We start from the raw sequence: 21,065 nt of genomic DNA on the forward strand, positions 1-21,065 counted from the left end.
ATATCTAAATTTATTGACTATTTCTGCTTAAGAGACGGAACACTATAAAACTTTTCCTGGAATGCAGAGCATTTTTAAAGCAGTGAAACTACTTTGTGTGATAATACAGTGATCGATACATGTCATCATACATTTGTCCAAATTCCCAGAATGCACACCACCAAGAGCGAACCCAGGTGCAAACTATGGACTTTAGGTGATGATGTGTCCATGCGGGTTCTTCAATTGTAATAAATGTCCTGCTCTGAAGGGGAATGCAGAGATCAGGGAGGTCATGCATGTGTGGAAGTAGGAGACATATGGGAAATTTTTAACAACTTGCTCTCAGTTTTGCTGTGAACCTAAAACTGCTCTAAAATGAAGTCTATTTTAAGAAAACCTTTTTCTAAACTGTAAACAAAGCTCATACTTAATCTATTTCATAATCATAATCATCATCATCAATGTTGATTCTGATGCTGGAGTGCTCTTCTGGTTTTGGTTTCTTTTTGGTCTCTTTGTTTTTCTCCGTCAGATGTAAGTGATGCTCACACTGTCTCATGATCTTCTTGGAGGACATCCAGCTCTCCCCTTGTCGTTCAGCTGGTGCAACACATTGTCCTCCCCTCACATCTGTGCCCTTGGCCTTCAGGATCTCCCTCGCTCTTACGAGACTGCAGGTGCAATTCCACGGATTTCCATCCAGATACAGGTGTCTGAGGCGAGGCAACCCCTCCAAGACTTTGAGGTCTAAGGCAGAAATCCTGTTGTTCCTAAGGTTTAGAACCTGAAGTTTCTTCAGATCCTTGAGCTCCCTCTCAGCAATATCCTGGATGGCATTGCCTTTTAGGTCCAGCCTGGCTAAGGTCCCCGGAAGCCTGCAAAAGCATGGAAATAGGAGGGGAGAGGAACTCAGAATAAGCAACACCAGCCTTTTCTGTACCGTTGTGTCCTGGTGGAAGCTAGAAAACAAGCTACGTTTTGAAAAATTAAGTCTTCTGCATAGGTCTTTAACCTTTCTCATAGGTCTTGTCTTCTAACCCTCAGAGTGTTCTTGTTCCTAGCCGTAAGACTCTCTCATTTCTTGTCTTGTCAAACAGGATCAGGTAAATCGATAAGAAAGAACATTGCCAATTTTTATGTGGCAAAGGTCATGAGTCCATAATGTATAGGAGAAGTAAAAGTATGGAATAAAAACATGAAAAGGTGTGGTTCTTCATGAATATAAAAGGCAACGAAAAAAATGATGCAATGTTTTATGTATGAAATTAGAACATTTTGGTTTTAAATTTTAAAATGTATTGCTCCTGAAGGTGTTGGAGGTAAGAACTTAAACTCTGTTGGTGGAAGTGTAACTTGGTACCACCTTGGAAATAATTTAGTAACACATATCAAATTTAAATAACATCATGTCTTTCAACCTAGGAAATAGTAGAAGCAAACAAAGAGTTATTTACAAATATGTTTGTCACATATTTAATTATATTTACACTAGAAAAAAGGATAAAGACTAATGCCCACTAATTTGGAAATTAAGAGATAATAGATTATTATGTGACAACAAAAATCATGTATTTAAAAATTTTTTTAAATCCTAATCCTAGGAGAAAGCTTTTCTAACTATGACTTGAAAATCCAGAAGCTATAAAAGATCAGTGAATCAAATGATCTTTTTTCACACACAAAAAATTGTGTATGGCAAAAGACATAAGAAAAGTCAAAAGATAAATGATAAACTGGAGGAAATATCTGCAACTTATAACCCAAAAAGCTAATCTTCCTAATATGTAAAGGATTCTTAAAAGATGAAAAGAAGGGGCACCTGGGTGGCTCAGTTGGTTGAGCGACTGCCTTCAGCTCAGGTCATGATCCCGGAGTCCCTGGATCAAGTCCCACATCAGGCTCCCAACTCCATGGGGAATCTGCTTCTCTCTCTGATCCTCCCCCTTCTCATGCTCTATCTCTCATTCTCTCTCTCAAATAAATAAATAAAATCTTTTTTAAAAAAAGTGAGAAGAAAAGATTTTAAAATGAAACTTAAAAATGGGCAAAAGGCATGAATGGAAGTCCACATAAACAAGAAAGCAATGCTTTTAAGTCTTCAAACATACTCAGAATAGAGAAATGAAAAAATAAAACCACACAGAGATGCCATTTCTCACCTGCCAGATTGGTTAAAAAAATTAAAAAAAAATTAAAAAAAAATCTTAGCAATACATTCTGTGGACAACGCTGTGAAGAGACAGACATTCTCATACATCACTTGGTCAGACACTAAAATGGCATAGCTCCTATGGAGGAGAATTTAGCAAAGCCTAATGAAATAACTTGTGCATTTACCCTACCACCCAACCATCTCACTTCGAAGACTATACTCTGAAGATATGACTCAATAAATTTAAAACTGCATATGGGCAATTATTATGGTATTATTTATAATAGCAAAAGACTAGAAACAACCCAGTACAAAGTTAAAAAAACTACTATGCAGTCCTAAAAAAAAAAAGGGACTCATCCCTAAGAATTATCATAAAATGATTTCCAGAAAGTATTGTTAAAGGGAAAAAAGTAGGAAGTGCAATAGGATGTATAGTCTATCAGTTTTTGTGTAAGAGGGAAATGAGAATATACGTACACATATTTGCTTATGTTGGGTTAAAAAAGTGAATAAAAATGGTTACTTATAGGAAGTGTATGCATATGGTTTTAATTTTGAATCACATTAATGTTTTACATGTTCACAAAATGAAAATGGTAAAACAGAATCAAGCCCTAAAATTGAACACAAACAGAAACAAGCATATCTAATTAATCAATCAAATGATGATGTTGGTATATAACCACATAAAAGAAAGAAAAAGTACTCAGATTGAATATCCTTCATGGATATATCTAAGCCTTAGACATTAAGGACGAAAGGATCTGCAAGGAAATTTCTCTTACCACGTTTATTATTCATACTGCTGTTAGTAATGAAGTTTTGAAACCTTTTTTTAATGAAGTAAGTAAATATATTCATATCATTAAGAACCAAGATTTCATTGTAAAAGAAAAGATACAAATATAAAATAAGAAAAACCCTCTAATGTTAAGTATGAACTAGAGGTATTAATGTGAATTCATCACTTCAAAAATATATTTTCTAGTTGTGCATACTGGAAGGATCTCGAAGTAATATTATACCCTGATACCAATGCTACTCCAATAGCCTAAGCACACTGAGCACCCAGATCTTAATTTCAGAATTCCAGTTCCCACTTAAAAGAAGCAAGGCTTCTTAGAGAAATGACTGATTCCATGTCTGGGGCAAGGTAAGCCAGAACGTCAGAACCAGACTACAATAGCATGTTCAAAGATTAATGGGACATCCATCAGGATGGATAGCTGCTATTAAAAATCCAGAAAATAAAAAGTGTTGAGGACGATGTGGAGAAATTGGAAGCCTGGTGTGCTGTCAGTGGGAATGTAAAATGGTGCCAGCGCTATGGAAAACAATATGAGGTGCTTCCCCCCAAAATTAAATATAGAATTACCACATGATCTAGCTATTCCATTCTGAGTATATACACAGAAGAACTGGAAGCATGATTGGTCTCAAAGAGCTATTTACGTATTAAATAATATTATACAATATTTACATGTTGTATACCCATATTGAATTCACAAGAGCTGAAATGTGGAAGCAATCTGAGTGTCCATTGATGGGTAAATGGATAAGCAAGATAAAATATGTATGTACCATGCAATATTTAGCCTTAAAAAGGAAGGAAATTCTGGTACATGCTACAACATGAATAAACCTTGAAGACATTGTGCTAAGTGAAAAAAGCCGTCACAAAAAAAGACAACTACTATAATTCCACTTACATGACATATCTAGAATAGTCAAATTCTTAGAAACAGAAAGTATAATAGTGGTTGTCAGGGGCTGTGAGAGGAGGAAATGAGGAGTTGTTTAATGAATGTAGAGTTTCCGTTTTGCAAAATGAAAAATGTCCCAGAGAACAATTGCACAGCAATATGAAGGGATTTAACAATATGGCATTGTACAGTTAAAAACAGTTAAGTAAATTTTATGTATATTTTATGACAATTTTTAAAAAAGAGAACTAATAAATTTGTGTCTCATGAACAGAGGGACCAGCTTAGAAGGGATCTCACTAGACAAATTTGGAACAACTTGAGAATCAAAAGAGACTAGCAACTTTAAGTGATTGTAACACAGTGAATAAAGTAAGATCCCTTGGGTCCACTGTAATACTTGGAAAAAGTGGAAAAGGGAAAGAACAATCCTCTATGGTGTTAAATAGAAAACAAAACTGAATGATCCCAAGAATATGAAAACAAATTATATCTAGACATGAGCTGTAGTTGAGCAATTATGGATGCTTTCTCATTTGTCAGCACCCAAAGTTTTCAACTTTGAATGGGCACTGCTTTATAATTAGGAAAAAACTTTTTTTTTTTACCTGTGGATTCCAATTTGAAAAATGTCATGCTAATGCCTATTGATAAAAATTTAAAAAGAATCACAATTGTGAACCTGAACATTTTCCTGCTACTCAACAACCTCATATTAAGGGTCATTCTGTTTCTGAAGATAAGAAGGGGAAAAGTTTTATAGGAAAAAAAAAGGGCCCTTGAAATACGATCCGGATGCTATTTTCAGAGTGTGAATCCACTGATGCCTTTCGGCAATCAGTGAAATTTATGGTTGTTGTCCCAGTCATACTTTACAGTGTATCCTAAGCTATACACCGCATATACTTATGTATGTATTTATGCTTTTGAGTATTTTTTTAAAGATTTTATTTATTTACTTGACAGAGATCACAAGTAGGCAGAGAGGCAGGCAGAGGGAAAGAGAGGAGGAAGCAGGCTCCCTGCTGAGCAGAGAGCCCAATGCGGGGCTCAGTCCCAGGACCCTGAGATCGTGACCTGAGCTGAAGGCAGAGGCTTAACCCACTGAGTCACCCAGTTGCCCCTATGCTTTTGAGTATTCTATAGTCTTATTTATTTAAAGTGACTTCTTCTTGGTTGGAATAAAATTTACCTTAAAAAGTGGATTAATTGGGGCACCTGGGTGGCTCAGTGGTTTAAGCCGCTGCCTTTGGCTCAGGTCATGATCTCAAGGTCCTGGGATGGAGTCCCACATTGGGCTCTCTGCTTGGCAGGGAGCCTGCTTCCCTCTCACTCTCTCTGCCTGCCTCTCTGCCTACTTGTGATCTCTGTCAAATAAATAAATAAAATCTTTAAAAATATTTTTTAAAAAGTGGATTAATTTACCAGGGCAAATCACTTCATGCATTTTAATAATCTGCTAAATTTAGTTTGAAGTCAATCCCCAGGAAAATGTAATTTTGTGCACATACCAACTGATATAAGGTAAATCCCTAAAAGTTATACAGAAAAATCTTACGTATAGCTTCTTCTTTTTTTTTTTTTTTTTCAAGGAAAGATGGACTGTTTTTACAGATGACGTGGTGGGAAGCAAGTTTCTGTCACCCTTGAAAGTAAAGGGAGAACAACAGAGAAAAGATATGGTCAAGTAAACCAAGAGTCGTCTACTAATTAAGACTCGAGATCTAACTTTGGCCACGCGACTTCAGGTAAGTTATTTAGCTTAAAGCTTCTGATTGTCGACCTTATAGATGAAGGTGCCCAGTACACAGAAATCACATAATAAATGTTAGCTAATGAAAATGAGAAAGCCAAGTTTCCTTTTAAACAAATGTGATGATCAGTTATAGGCTGCAGAGCCAAAATGTGTACCTGTTCTTCCCTTTTTTTTTCTTTTGTGTTTTGATGAGCATTACAACCAAAATGACACTGTAAGCGAAATCACTAATATCCTGGTTTTGTGAAATTAGGGCAGCCACTTATGGCTTTGACAAAATTTGTCTTTTGAGTCTGATTTATAGAGAAAGGTATCCCTGATTTTAAGACAAACCAGCTTCTAAAAATGCTATTTATTCTTTGAGTCTGTCGCTTTTTAGTGTAAAAAGAGGTATCCCATGTTACCAGTAGATGGCATGGGAGCGTAAGTAAGATAAAATGTTATGCCTGCGGTAGGTTGTAGAAAGCTATTCTGGATTTGAATTATCCACATTGTGAATAAAGATAAGATGATGTAACTAATCGTTGTTTGTCGAATTGCAGATTGGTAAAATAAGAATGAAACCGCAAAAGTGAGACCCAGGTCTTAGGTGTTCTAAGTTTTTAAGTGGGTCTAGTGTATTGTTTATAGCAAAGTACATCTCAGGGGCAGGTGATTATGTGGTGGCTAAAATTCCCTGGCTCTGTTAGTTTCTTTTCTTTTTATTTTATTTTATTTTATTTTATTTTATTTTTTCAGTGTTCTAAAATTCATTGTTTAGGCACCACACCCAGTGCTCCATGCAATACGTGCCCTCCTTAATACCCACCACCAGGTTCACCCAAACCCCACCGCCCTCCCCTCCAAAACCCTCAGAGTCCACAGTCTCTCATGCTTGGTCTCCCCCTCTGATTTTCCCCAATTCACTTCTCCTTTCCTTCTCCTAATGTCCTCCACATTATTCCTTATGCTCCACAAGTAAGTGAAACCATATGATAACTGACTCTCTCTGCTTGACTTATTTCACTCAGCATAATCTCCTCCAGCCCATTAGTTTCTTTTAACAATATATGTGTTGCTGGAGTGGAGGGGTGTGGGAGGGATGGGGTGGACATTGGGGAAGGTGTGTGCTATGGGGAGTGCTGTGAATTGTGTAAGACCGATGAATCACAGACCTGTACCCTTGAAATAAATAATATATTCTATGTTAATAAAAAAAGAAATTAATTTTTTAAAAATTCCCTGGCTCTGCAGTTAAGCTGTTGGGTTTAATCTAGACTCTCCCACTTACTGATGGTCTGATTTTGAGAAGTATCTTGATACCTCCTTGATATTTAAATGTTCTAGTTTATAAAATAATAGTTAAAAAGTGTACCTACTTTCACAGGATTGTTGTAAGAAGTAATGGGGAATAACACAGAGATATAAATTCACTGTTGGGTTAGTCAGTACTTAACACTAGGTATTATTTTCTATCTCAATTCGTATATTGAGGCAAATGTAGTAGATATTTGAATGTATGTGTACCTACAACCATCTACTATTATTTCCTTGGTGAAATCTAAACTGGAGGACGGTAGGCAAAAGAAGGGATTTATGATTTGTGGTAGGATACACAGCAACTAGAAACAAGTTAGGTAAACAACTGGCAATGGATAGGTTGCCTGTGTTTATAGTTTCTTAATAGGAATCTGAATTTTAAAGTACAATTTTGTGCATGAATAAGACCCATGCAAATAAGAGTATATTGTTTTAAGCTCATAAATAAAAGTTCTACCAATCAAAAATTTAAAAACAGTATTGCGTTTTAATGCTTTTGGGGAGGAAAATCAAGGAAAAACTTTTCTGGGCCATTCCCATTTTCCAAGTCAAAGAAAAGCTGGGACGTGGGAGGGGGGTTTGATGAGGAATTTAAAAATCACTTTCTACAAAGAACACATTGCTCTCATAGCTGGCCAAGTTCTTTGACTGAACAGACAGTTGTGTTGCTTAATTTAAGCCTCATAGGAAAAGCCCACACTCATCTCATGTCCCTCGCTCATTGTTCTTGCTCATTACTTCTATAAAACCGGCTGTGCATTAAATTCATCCGGGAGCTTTTCAAAAATACTGATGCCTGGACACAAATCCTGGAGTGTCTGCTTTAATTAGTTTGAAGTGAGGCCTGGGCATAAGTATGCTCCTTTCAGAGTTCTCCAGATAATTGTAACATGGAGTCAGATTTGAGAATCATGGCTAGCTCAGGCTTGCAATTCTATTATACAGTCCATTGGGCAAAAGCATTGTGCTTTCTGTAGTCACTTATTAAAACACACAAATGCCCTGGCAGGAGTAAATAATTAAGCTACTTTTCACTCATTAAACTTAGCAGGATTACTCAACCCAATGCTTCTAAAAGCCATCTGAATAGAGCAGTCCACTGCCTTCACAATTTTGCCAAGGCTCTCACAGCCCCCTGAGAATCCTTGACGACAACAGTCACTTCCCAACCTGTTTTAGGAGTTTTTATTCTATACATGATTTTTTTTTTCTTGGAGTAGGGGTATATAGTGATAGAAAATAAGACTTGAAACATAGTAGAGAAATTATTGAAATATCAAGTATTAGAATCCTAATGCACTGCATGTTTTTTGCCTTAGGGTCTTTGTATTGGCTGTTCTGTCTAGAACACTTCCCCCGCCAAACAGCTTCACAGCTAAATCTCTCACCTCCTTCCAGTTTTTGCTCAAAGTTTACATTTTCATGAGAGTTACCATGCTTACCCTATTTAAAATTGCAACCAGCCATGCCCACGCTCCTGAACCTGTAAGCCTGCCCTTTTTTGTTGTTGCTAACTATAACTCCAAACACCATCTCAGTGTTATATACTTATACATTCTGTTTCTTATTACTACTTCCCTGCTGGAATTTAGGCTGTATAGAACAAGAAGTTTTATTTTTTACTGCACTGATGTATCCCAATGGCCTGGTAAAATACATTATTTGTACGCACATGATTATGCATTAAAAAATTGATTAATTTCAAAAAAATTGATTAATTTCAAATAGCCCTCAATATATATTTTAAAATACTAATTTCCATTATAAAAATTACTTTCTGGTGTTTTGCATTGGGTTACAGTTACCACGCTGTATAATAAAATATCTTTTTTTCAACTAGAAAAAATGAACATCTGTGCATAGCAAAGATAATTTTTCCCTTTCTCATTGATAACAAAATGAAAATAAGTAAATCGAGTGCCACAGGACTCTAAAGAAGCCAAAAGTTGGTATGTTACTTATGAGTAATTCGATAATGATAATCAACAGAGCAAGGAGACTTTTTTTTCCTATAAAGCACCCAAAGGAAAATGAATCCACTGATAGGCATGTATAATTAACCATATTCTCTTTCTAGGAGAATAATAGGGCTTTCTCCTTCTACCATTTTTTAATTTACCTATTTCATACATGTAGAACATGGAATAAAGTTTACCTAAAAAAGGATCAGTTAATGTCAACATGTACATTAATTATCAGTTATGACTGGGTGAGGAAACAGGACAGGAGGTTGGGCACAGAGGGAGGGATATTTGGAAAGAGAAATTAAGTGTCAGAGTATGAGGGTGTGTATGTGCACATGTGTTTATGAGAGAGACAACCAAAAACGCAAGGTGAGACCAACACAAATGGGCTTGCATACCCACAGGCAGACAGAGAAATAAGCAGAGCAACGTTTAAGTCCTTTAAAGATTTCAGTGCTGAGAAGCATATGAGGCCTCCAAATATATAATTCAAAATAAATACAAGATTAGATTATTCACTTGTGATTTTTTTTTTCGTAATTGCTATTTCAATGCTGTTAAAAATGTAAATATCTTACTACATTTCCCCTTCGTTTCTTTCTCATAACCTTGTTTTGTTAGTGGCTAAGCACCCAGTATACCTGTTGCTGGTCCCAGGCCACATACTTAAAAACACATATTTTAAAACCAAGATCTTTTATAAGATCCCCATATTATGTGTAATAGCATACTTCGCCAAAGCAGCATTGCCTATTTTCAACATAGATCTCACTTGCCGGTGTCTTATCCAACAGGCAAGATAAATTAAGTGGGTGCAGGGTTTAGTTAGAGAGCTGGAGACTCCAAAACTCTGTCTACAGTCTCTACCTTTGAGCTCCCGGGCACCCTTGACCAAGTCATTTATGTTTGTTCTAGTTTTTTTTCCTTGCTTGTCTAATGTGCTTCATTGCCCCGATTTTAAGAAAACATTTAAAGTAGTCACCATAAATAATAACTCCCACTCACCTCAGAGGTATAGACAACAGCAGGTTCTGCTCCAAGGCCAGGTTGGAGAGCTGGGAACACATCTGCAGGGCCCCAGCTTCGAACAAGCTAACAATGTTGTTGTCCAGAAACAAGTGTTTCAAGTCTCGGAGGTCCTGGAAGTCTTGCACTGTAACTCTCTGAATCAGATTATTGCTAATGTCAAGTTTTTGTAGTTTCGCTGGTAGTCTGAGGGGCAACATTTGAACCTGATTTTGGGACAGCTCAAGAGTAGTTAAATTGGCAAGTATCTGTGCCCCGTCAATGGAGGAGAGTGAATTTTCTGACAGATAAAGATGGGAGAGATGCTCCAAGTGTTTCATATCTCGAAAACTTACCACTTTGAGCTGGTTCCTCTCCATTTTTAAAGAAAGCAGAGATTTGGGCAGATTAATAGGAATTTTAGTCAGAAAGTTACCACTGAAGCTGAGAAATTGCAAAGACTGGAGAGACATGAAGAAGTTGGCTGGTATAAGATGGAGTCTGTTATTCTCCATGCTCATGCGTTTCAGGTGGGGAAGTGCCAGCGGTCCGGCTACAGATTCAATATTGTTGTCATCTAACACCAAACTCTGCAAACTGACAAGAGAGGAGAGTGTGGTGGGAGACAGAGAAGAGATCAGATTGTTTTTAAGTTCAAGGATTTTTAATTTCTTCAATCCTTCAAAATCGGATCCATGTAGGACATATATTGAATTATCATTTAGTTTTAACACTTCAAGACTGACCGGGAGAATCCTGGGGACTTGTCTTAACTTATTTTTCCAGAGTTCCAAGGTCTTCAAGTTATTCAGAGTTTTGAAAGTGTCATTTTCTACTGACTCTGTTCCACTAGCCAACAGAATAAAATCTTCCAAAGACAACATTCGGGTGAAGCTGGACATCTGCAAAAAAGTCAGGGATGGGTCACAAAGAGAAAAAGCAGTAAATTAAGATTATTGTCGGGGGCGGGGGGAAATACTCTACACATTATCATTTAATACTAATGATACCTCAGATTTCTCTTCAAGATCTATTTAAAATTATCTCTTGGAAAAGGATGGAAGCTCGGGTCCTGACTTCTTAAAGTTTATTTCAGAGAAAGAGAGAGAGAGATTGAGAGAGATTGAGAGCATTAGCAGGGGAAGTGGCAGTGGGGGAAGAAGAGGGAGAAGCAGATTCCCTGCTGAGCGGGGAGCCTGATACGGGGCTCAATCCTAGGACCCTGGGATCATGACCTAAGCTGAAGGCAGCTGCTTAACTGACTGAGCCAGCCAGGTGCCCCATGACTATTTTTTTTTTTTTTAAGATTTTATTTTTAAGTAGTCTCTACACCCAACCTGGGGCTCCAACTCACAATCCTGAGATCAAGAGTTGTATGATCCGCTGAATGAGCCAGTCTGGCACCCCAGGTCCCGACTATTTTTTATTTATGCTTGCTAACAGTCTAAAATATCAAATATACGTTAGGATATTCACACAGTATTGGTAGACATAATATTAGCCAACTTTTGCTATGTAGTCTCTGACCCAGCAAGTTTATTTCTAGCCAGAAGTGCTTACTAGTTGCACAGTGATTTGTACAATAGGATGCTCTTTGTGGCATCATCTTACAATAGCCCAGAATGGGAATGATCTGGAAATTACTGTCTTCATTTTTCATTGTTTAGATGATTTTTTAATGTTATAAATTACATAAGAAATTTTTTAAGCATTAAAAGTAAAAATTTTAAGTATCCTAGACACTGCTGTCACTAGGATGGGCCTATCAGAGAAACATTTTCAACTCTATTATAGTTAGTAACACTAGCCTAGCCTCCCTCTTCCCTACCCCTCAATTTGCACTTCACTGATGAAAAAGATCCAGGAAGAAACAAACAGGATACATGTGTCTCCATGTCTGAGAGCAAAGATTCCATTTGGCATATATCCCAGACCTAATCTACTCTTCTCTTAGATTTTAGAAATGATCAAATCTGATATACTTTCTCCATGGGTTGCAAGTTCAAGCACTCCTATCCTTCCACATATCTGTCAACCTCCTACCTTGCCATCTAGGTCTTCTCCAGGATGATGTAATCCTTGGGATTTAGTTCTTACAGTAAGATCATCTCTAGGCAGAAAGAGGAATTGTTCCAGGTTTTCTTCAAAATTTTCTCAAAATTTTCTGTCTGGTTTAGAATTCAACTGAGCTAAAATTTTCAATGCACAGTGTGCGTGGGCGGCTCAGACAGTTTAGTGTCTGCCTTCAGCTCAGGTCATGATACCAGGATCCTAGCATCCAGCCGACTTGGGCTCCCTGCTCTCCAGAGACCTTTCTTCTCCCTCTTCCTCTGCCACTCCCCCTGCTTGTGTGCTCTCTCTCTCTCTCTCAAATAAACAAACAAATAAATAAATAAAGTCTTTAAACATTTTTTTTCCAATGCACAGTTTTAAGTCTTACTATCCAGTTTTTGAATGTTTGACTTAATTATGCAGTTGAGCCCTTCTGTAATACCAATGCATGATTAACACATTCAAGGCAGGTTAATTTTGCACCACATATTTATTAAAGGTACTTATATCCTAGGAGGACATGTGATGTGAATTATGGTATATTTTAAAGCTTCTCCTAAGATGATACTCCATTGGAAGAATCTCATGTTAAAATTTCCATAAACAGATGTTTTTAATCATAAAAGCTTTGGCAGCTGCCTTGATTTGTACATTGCTGCTAACACATGATCTTCTCTTAATGATTAGTCAGATGTGTTAGTTAGTCCTAGTCCCAATATTAATAGTATTTTTTTCTTGCATTTGTTGACTATCTACAGGTGCCAAGTGCTTTTTGTTAAAAACAAAACAAAACAAATCAAAAAACCCCATACACGTCCCAAATGGAGTCATTTCTCCCCACCCATGACAGCAAAGACTTAATTACAGTTTTAACCTCTCTTAAGAATGTGAACTTTAACAGTCAACCTGAAATTTCCTGATCAGCATTAGTGACATAATCATCATTATAAAAACCCTGCCCTTCCCTTATTCTCAAAAGGAACTTGACCTGACCTGAAACCATCCTTACTTACTGTTTTCTCAGTAACTCTCTTGCTCTACCCTAAAATCCTCCCATTTGATAACAGCTTCTGGGAGCATAGCTCTGCCTGCTAGAGAAGATGCTGCCTGATTCATGAATAGCTTACTTATTAGATCTTCCAAGGTACTCAGTTGAATTTTGTTTATTAACAGTACACTATCACTAATTCTTCTAATAACACTGCAAGTTTGCTAACATCAAACTTAAAAGAGTTGAGAATTTCAACAAGGTCTGCTGAACTCTAAACAGACTGAACTCTTAACGCTAAACTCTTTCTTCCTCACCTTACCATTTTCTCTTGCATCTGGTCTACAATTAATGTTTTTCAAAAAAGACAAAATCTAGACATAAATCATAGAGATTTAGAAAAGCAGAAATTTTGGATATTATCTAATTCAAATCTCCCATTAAAGGGATGGAGAATTTCAGCCTCCCCACCAAAAATGAAAAGACCTGCCCAAGACTGTTCTTTAATATACTTTTCATTTCTAAGTGCCCTTTCTAACCTTTCCTGCATATAAAGTTAGAAAAGACTCTAGACATAGATCTTCACTTCTTAGACTGCTGATCTTCCATAAGAACTTGGTGCTATTAATAGTTCCACTTTTGTCTGAGTGACTACAAACCCTAAAAGATTGCTGAGTATGCAGCAAGTATCAGGGGTAACATGGATCCAAATGGGCTGCTTATCTGGGGACCAGACAAGTGTCGTATCAGAGGTTCAATTTGTCTTCATTTCTACTTGTCTAGTGTACAGACTGGCGTAAACCATTGACATAGTTCATGTTCTTAATGGAATTTTCTTTTAGTAAGCATAGAGACCTTTCTTTTTCCTTTCTGTCAGTCAATGCAGATTACTTTGGGTTATTACTAATTAAAAGGGTTACCATCTTCTTGGGACACCTGGCTGGCTCAGTCAGAGGAACATGCGACTCTTGATCTCAGGGTTTTGAGTTGGAGCCCCACATTGGGTGTAGACATTACTTAAAAATAAAATCTTTTAAAAATGGCTACCATTTTCTAAGTATTTACTATGGTTATCTTTGTAAAGTCCTGTGTGTAAGCATGATTATTCCTTTTTCGGAAAGGGAAACTGAGGCTTCAGGAGATAAAATATCTGGGCTTAGTGTATCTTGCTAGCAAGTGGAAAAATTGAGCCTCCAACCCAGATTTATCTCATCCCAACACACATATTTTTATTTTAACCTCACTCCTATGACATGCATTTAGCAGAAGAATATAGAATTCGGACACCACAAACAGTGGGGAAGATACTTATTTTCAACTTTTCCATTGAATTTACAGAGCAGAAAAAGGAAAATAATTCTGCTAGACCAGTTTTTCCATTTCCCTGGACTAAGCTGAACTGTGCTCAGGAGATGTAAAAAAGAGATGCTTTTGCCCTCGAGCTAACCTTGAGGCTATGTGAGTTTTTTCAATGTTGCTTAAAAAGCAAGGCAAGTAGGGCTTGGTGTTAATGATTAAGTGTAGGAAGTTTAACTAAGTATAATTCCCTCCACACATTTTTACAGTTTAGTGAATCTAAGATACATGTAGATAAAAGTTATAATAAAATTCAAAAAATGAAAAAGAAGCAAGAAAAGTAAAATGAGGTAGACCAGAGAAGCAAGGGCTGCTGGCTTCCTTCCTCATGAAAGGCTTTTTTTCCAGTTTCTTCTGGGTGGGTCCTGCTGCAAGCATTAGAGGGCCACAAACCTTTCTTGGGTTGCTTACAGGTTCAATGTCCACATGATAACCAAAATACCCTCGTAGTTAGAGGCTCAGACGTGTGTGCACCAGGCCAATAAGTAAAACAATATTGGAACTTTTTTTCTGATCATCAATATACTTGTTCTCTGTAAATAATTTTAAAATTCTGGCAAGTATGGAGAGAATATAAAAATAGTCCATAATCCTCCCACTTGGTGATCAAGTCTGTTTATGTTTCCTACCCAGGAGGAATCTGAAGTAGCTTTTCTCCTTCAACTGAAGATGTAAAGAACAATCATTTTAATTGACTGCCGTCCTAAAGGCACTCCTATTTGTCCTCTAAAGGTAGGAGCCAAAACTGTAAAACTGTTACTAGAAAATATAGACATAAATTTTCATGACCTTGGGTTTGATAAAAGCTATCTTAGATATGACACCAAAAGCTAAAGTGACATACACAAAGAATAGTCAATGGGACTTACTGGAAATTAAAAACCTGTGCTTCAAAGGACGCCATTAAGAAAATTAACAACAGCAACAGCAAACAACCATAGAATGGGAGAACATTTTCTCAAATAATAGATCTGATAGGATATTTGTATTTAGAAAATACAAAGGACTCTTACAACTCGAAAATGAAAAGACAAAGAACCCAATTTCAAAAAAATGGGCAAAGGATTCATAGAGACATTTTCCCCAAAAAAGATATCAAGTGGTCAATTAGTGCACAAAAAGATGCTCAACACCATTAACCTCTAGTGATAGAAAAGTCAAACCACAGTGAGATTCTAACAGACACTCACTAGGATGGTTATGATCCAAAAAATAAACCAATAAGAAGTGTTGGCAAGAATGTGAAGAAACCAGAACCATCATACGTTACTCTAGGAATACAAAACAATGGAGCCACTTTGGAAAAACAATCTGGCAGTTCCTCAAAATGTGAAACAGAATTACCATATTACCTGGAGATCCCACTCTTAGATATATACCCAAGGCAGATGAAAATATATGTCCACACAAAAACTTGTACATGAATGTTCTTTGGAGCATAATATCTAAAAAGAGGAAACAACCCAAATGTCCACCAACTGATAAATGGATAAACAAAATGTGGTATATACATAAGGTGGAATATTATTTAGTCTTTAAAAGGAAGGAAATTCTGACATATGCTACAACATGGATAAACCTTGAGGGCATCACTTTAAGTGAAAGAAGCCAGTGACAAGAGACCACAGGTTTAGGGGGAAAGATTGACTTCAGTTTTGGACATGTTATTTTGAGATGAAATACATATATGAAGAGGTCCAATAGGGAGCTGGATAAGTCTGAAACATGGGAGGAAGGCATGAATTAGAAATTCAGTTATGGGAGCCATCATTACTTACATAAAGTGAAGTCACCTAAGTAGACTGTACATAGTAAGAAATGGCATGGCTGAGGACCGAGACTCCCCGGAGAAGCCAAAAAAATAAGGGGCAGAGGAGGAAAAGAAACCTACAAAAATGGCAGAAAAGAACTATCAGAAAGGAATCATGAGGACATAAAAGTGTGGTGCTATGGAAGGCAAAAGAGTAAGAATTTCAAGAAATATGAATGACCCAATGTCTTAGAAGGAATAGTGGTTTAACTGTTTGGAGTAGGTAGAAACCAGACATTGGTGAATTAAAGAATAAATAGGAGGTAAACTAGAGACAGTAAGTACAGAGTATCCTTTTACGGAGTTTTGCAAGTAAAGAGAGACAGTAGCAGGAAGAGACAAAGAGAGTTAAAATTATTTTATTTTGTTTTATTTTAAACATTTATTTATTTATTTGAGATTTATTTATTTATTTAAGTGGTGGGGAGAGGGAGAGGGAAAGAGAGAATATCAAGCAGATTCCCCACTGAATGTGGAGCCAAATGCAAGGCTCAATCCCACAATCCTGAGATCATGACATGAGATAAAATCAAGAGTCCAACATGCAACCAGCTGAGCCACTCAGGTGCCCCCAAATAATTTTATTTTTATTGTAACAAGAGGGGCCTATCTATTTATAAGCTAGAATAAAGCACTAGTAAGGAAAGAGAAACTGAAGATATGGGTGTGGGGAGAATGATGAAGCAAGCTTCAGGGGGTGGAAAAGAAGATGGACTCCAGGGGATGAGTGGGATGCTGCCTTGAGCAGAAGAAGGAAGATCTCATCCTCTCTGTCTGGAGGAAAGAGTTTGCAGAACTGAATGGAGACAAGTTAGTCCACAATGAGCAGAAGTTGAGTTTTGTTAGGATTAGTCAATAAAATGGGAGGCCAGCCATGGGTGAGAATGAGGATAGTAGAGATTGAGAACATAACCCAAACTCTACTGAAGTTTTGGAAGATGTTGATGGAAGGTAGGAAAGCCTGACCAAGAAGAATTGAAAGGATTGATGACACTGAAGACCCAGATGAGGTCAGAGACCTTAAATTTGCAGTATTTCTACAAATCTGTGAATGCTCCAAACCACACACTTATACATACATATGTGTAGAGAGGTGGTGTGATCCTCTCCAGCAGCATCAGGCTATCTAGGTATAAGAGAAACAAGAGAAAATGATCACCATTATTCAAGACTAAGGCTTTGCGGGATAGGTGTAGAGATAATTTATTTGGGGGATGCAAAAAAAAAAAAAAAAGGAGGGGATGGGAAAGAAGATGATAGGAAATAAACTAATGATCTGAGAAAAATGGGTTGATGTAGGGTTAGAAGTCTCCACGAGGTGACAAGAGAAGTACAGAATATGGCAGCTGAAAGCAAGGAAGATAATGATCAGAGAATGGGGGAATTGGAGATTTCTGAGTGGAGGAGTTTCGGTATAATAATTATGATATCAAGTAGATGGCTGTAGTGAAGTGGAAATGTAGATGGATACTTTATTATCAGCTCAGGGAATTCTAATGAGCTAGGACACTGCACCCTGGTGGCACCAAGGAGATGCAGGGCTCAGGATGGAAAGCAAGACCAGAAGCCAGGAGGGAAGGGGCTGAGGTACAGTATGAAACAAAGGAAGAAGAAACAGGAGTGCTACAGTCCGATGGCATGCACCTCAAACAAGCAGGCAGCTTTACAGATGAACGGATAATGAAGGCCTTCATGTCTCAAGGGCAGGAACTGTGAATTTTTTGTCTTTTATCCCCAGTCTCAAACACAGCATTCGCAGTCCCAAACACAAATTAGATAAAGAAGTAATAGAAACATTTTAAATTGTGAGGCGTTTGCATGTATATGTGTAGGGTGTACACGTGTGTTTGTATGTGGCATGTGCATATATGTATGTGTGCATGTATATATGTATGTATGTGTGTACATATGTGTGTAATTTCTATTGCTTTAATCTGATGATATTCTAATGTTTATTTCTTGGAATACAGGCACCTGATTCTGTAGAACATATATCATATTCACCAATGACAGCTAAAAGAGATGTATTATTGCTTAGAGCTTTTTATTTCCTTCCCAAAACAATCCTGTCTTTCATCAACCTCTCTGCTGAAACTGTCCTTCCAAGAGACCATGAACTGGGTTGAAGTCAGGGAAGTGGCAGCATTGCCGTTCAGTGAACATAAACCAATGCGCTCATTCAGTAAATGAATCTGATGAGAGGTGTAATTTCGTCTTCCTGGCTGCGAAGCAGCAGTGTAGGATCATACCGAGCTTAGCTCACACTTTAGCTCTGGGCATCTCAGGCCTCCAAAACAAATATTTAAGCATCTACTACTGGATTACAGGAGGAGAGTCCACATGTCCACTAGGCAATTTTGCTTATTGAGCCTTGAAATCAATACCATACCACATACTTTAAACTCTCCGTGTTTAGGTGCACCTGCATTCGAATTTCTTAAGCAGACGAAAAGGGATGGGGTCTTTATGTGGAGGGAAATTACAGCCACCTGTGGACTCTCTGCACCTGTCCCACAGAGATGTATTTCCTTCTCTTGGGATTTGGTTCAAGGAGGCAAGAACAGTGACCGATAAAGACAAAATCAGATTGACTTTTCCAGGTAAAAAGAGTCAGGGATCACCAATCTAACCCAAACTTCTTACTTCAAAAAGGTAGAAAGTGAGGCCCAGGGATTTTTTTTTTTTAAGTGTTTGCTTAAGATGATTATATCTCTGGCTAGGGGAAAAGCTAGGATAAGGACCCTTGTCTTTCTATAGCTTCCAAAATATCAAAGGCCCAAACCAAAATTCCTTTGTATTATAAAAGCCAGACAAATCTATAGCACTCTTTGCACTCTGACTAGCTTGGCATAAATGTAAAAGTCAAAATTAGAAGTTCATAGAACAGGGGTGCCTGGGTGGCTCAGTGGGTTAACCATCTCCCTTCAGCTCAGGTCATGGTCCCAGGGTGCTGGGATCAAGCCCCACATCTGGCTCCTTGCTCAGCGGGGAGCCTGCTTCTCCCTGCCTGCTGTTCCCCCTGCTTGCCCTTACTCTCTGTCTCGCTCGCTCTCTGTGTGTCAAATAAATAAATAAAAATCTTAAAAAAAAAAAAAAAAAGAAGTTCAAAGAACAAGTACTGCAATAACACGCCAAATCAAAAACACGTATTTCCTCTGTAGATGTTTCCATAAAACCCCTGATGTCTGGCACATGTGTAGGGTCTGCTACAAATAATTCTCACATGCTGGGGTTCATCTGGATAGTCTTACAATGCTCTAAGGAATACCTGCTTTCTATGGCACAAACAAAACTCCTTTCTTATCCCCCGAAAGCACTCATTGTCAGTTCCAAGGATAGCGAGTAGCCATTGGCTCTCAAGCTCTCTTTGTTAAGAAAGAGCCACTTCTTTACTTGTACTTTGCAACAACATAATTACACTTTTACAAACGTAAAAACTGAAATAAAACATCATGAATGATAGATTCTGATGGTTTTTGACCGAGTCTCTAAAAAGAAATACCCAGAGGTATATACCCTCTCAGGAGTAAAGGGCAAGCAGATAGTTAGTCCAAGGATCCCAACTTGATAACCACCACTTTTAAGGGTTGATCATTTAAATCAAGCCTCCCAGCCCCACCGTCCCCCCTCACCCTGCCTCAAAAAATAAGACTGCGGCAACTTGAGCATGGAATGGTTACCTGAAGGTGTGGAATTTTGCTGTGGCTAATGTAGAGCTTCTTGGTGGTGGAAGGAAGAGCGGACGGCACCTCCGTTATCCTGTAGCATTGCACTGACTGCAGGGAATCACAGCTACATCTGCTGGGACAGGTGGGATGGAAACCATCACTAAGAGAAAGCAAAACAAGGAAAGCATAAAGCAGATGCATCTTCCCAAACGAGGCCTCCCAGGCAGCAGGCGAGTGTTTAGGGGATGTCCCACTCTTTATATCGTGAAATCTGATAATAGAATCTTATGAATGTGTACTCTGTCAATGTAAGAAGACAGGAAAGAAAAAAATTCTCAATTCACCTGGGTTAAAATGTTAGCAACCATCACTAAGGGTTTAAACATTGATAAGCTGCCTTAATATTTGTAGGTGAGCAAAACCCTCTGTTATTTATGGCTTGGGAGGCTAATCTGCAAACACCTCTACTATCTGTAGTTTCCTTGTTTTGTTAAATGTGACACTAGGGAATTAGTGGGAAAAGACAAAGAGCTGTTTTATAGAGGGCTGTAAACCTTTGAATTTTCTGTGACCCTGTATTAAAACCATTTTTGTAGACCTGCAACAGGCAGGTGTTTTCTACTCCCATTAACCAGTATAGGGAAATGGGCAGGTATTTTCTTTATTATTGTTGTTCCAGTAACATTTTATTGCTATGGGAAACAATGAGCCACCAAGAAGAGAGGTTTAGAGGCACAGAGAACTGGTTCGGTTCATCTATCATTCTACCCACCCAACTAACATATTTGGACAATATTTTTGCCATTCAAAATTCAAATTCAAGAATTTGAATGGCAAAAATATGGTTGACTCAGATGAGAATGAAACATCAAAATGGGTCCCTTACCTTCATCGATCTGTAATGGAAGAAAAGGCCTCTAGTTTCTTCAGAGGAACTTGTGTGTTCTGAAATCCAGCTGCAGAAGGAAGGCTTCATTTGTCCCAGGCACGCCTTTGTTGAGGCTCTTTTACTTGCTGGGCTCATCCCTGCTGAGGAATTTAAAAGCATTTCAAGCAAAAGATTATATAGCAAAGCTTTCTCCTGCCAGGTGGAAGACCTGAATTTCCCCATGCTTTTTGGCCTGAGTGGATTGCTCCAAATTTTCTAATATTGAAAAGCTTTTGTGATGTGCTCTTCAACCCACCTCTCTTTGCTACAGTTTTCATTGTGAAGCCAAAAAGTTTCTTTGCTCTAATAATCAGTTCATTCTATTTCCAGAGTAAGGATTTCTGTGTGCTTTTCTCAAAAGACTTGTCTGCTCCTCTTTCCTGATTTTTTTTTTAACCT

The 21,065-nt window shown here is 37.8% G+C and overlaps 1 protein-coding gene across 1 annotated transcript; it reads right to left on the minus strand.

Annotated features, from left to right (window-relative positions):
• LOC116587793 (nephrocan-like) lies at positions 1–19,951 on the minus strand. Its single transcript, XM_032338349.1, has 3 exons — positions 19,751–19,951; positions 9,865–10,766; positions 1–857 (listed from the first exon to the last, which is right to left on the minus strand). The coding sequence occupies exons 1-3, from the start codon at positions 19,937–19,939 to the stop codon at positions 410–412; spliced, it is 1,539 nt and encodes a 512-aa protein (XP_032194240.1). The 5' UTR covers positions 19,940–19,951; the 3' UTR covers positions 1–409.
• Between the last annotated feature and the right edge of the window lie 1,114 nt (positions 19,952–21,065).

Source organism: Mustela erminea, chromosome 4 (genome assembly GCF_009829155.1).
Source record: "Mustela erminea isolate mMusErm1 chromosome 4, mMusErm1.Pri, whole genome shotgun sequence".
Taxonomy (NCBI): domain Eukaryota; kingdom Metazoa; phylum Chordata; class Mammalia; order Carnivora; family Mustelidae; genus Mustela; species Mustela erminea.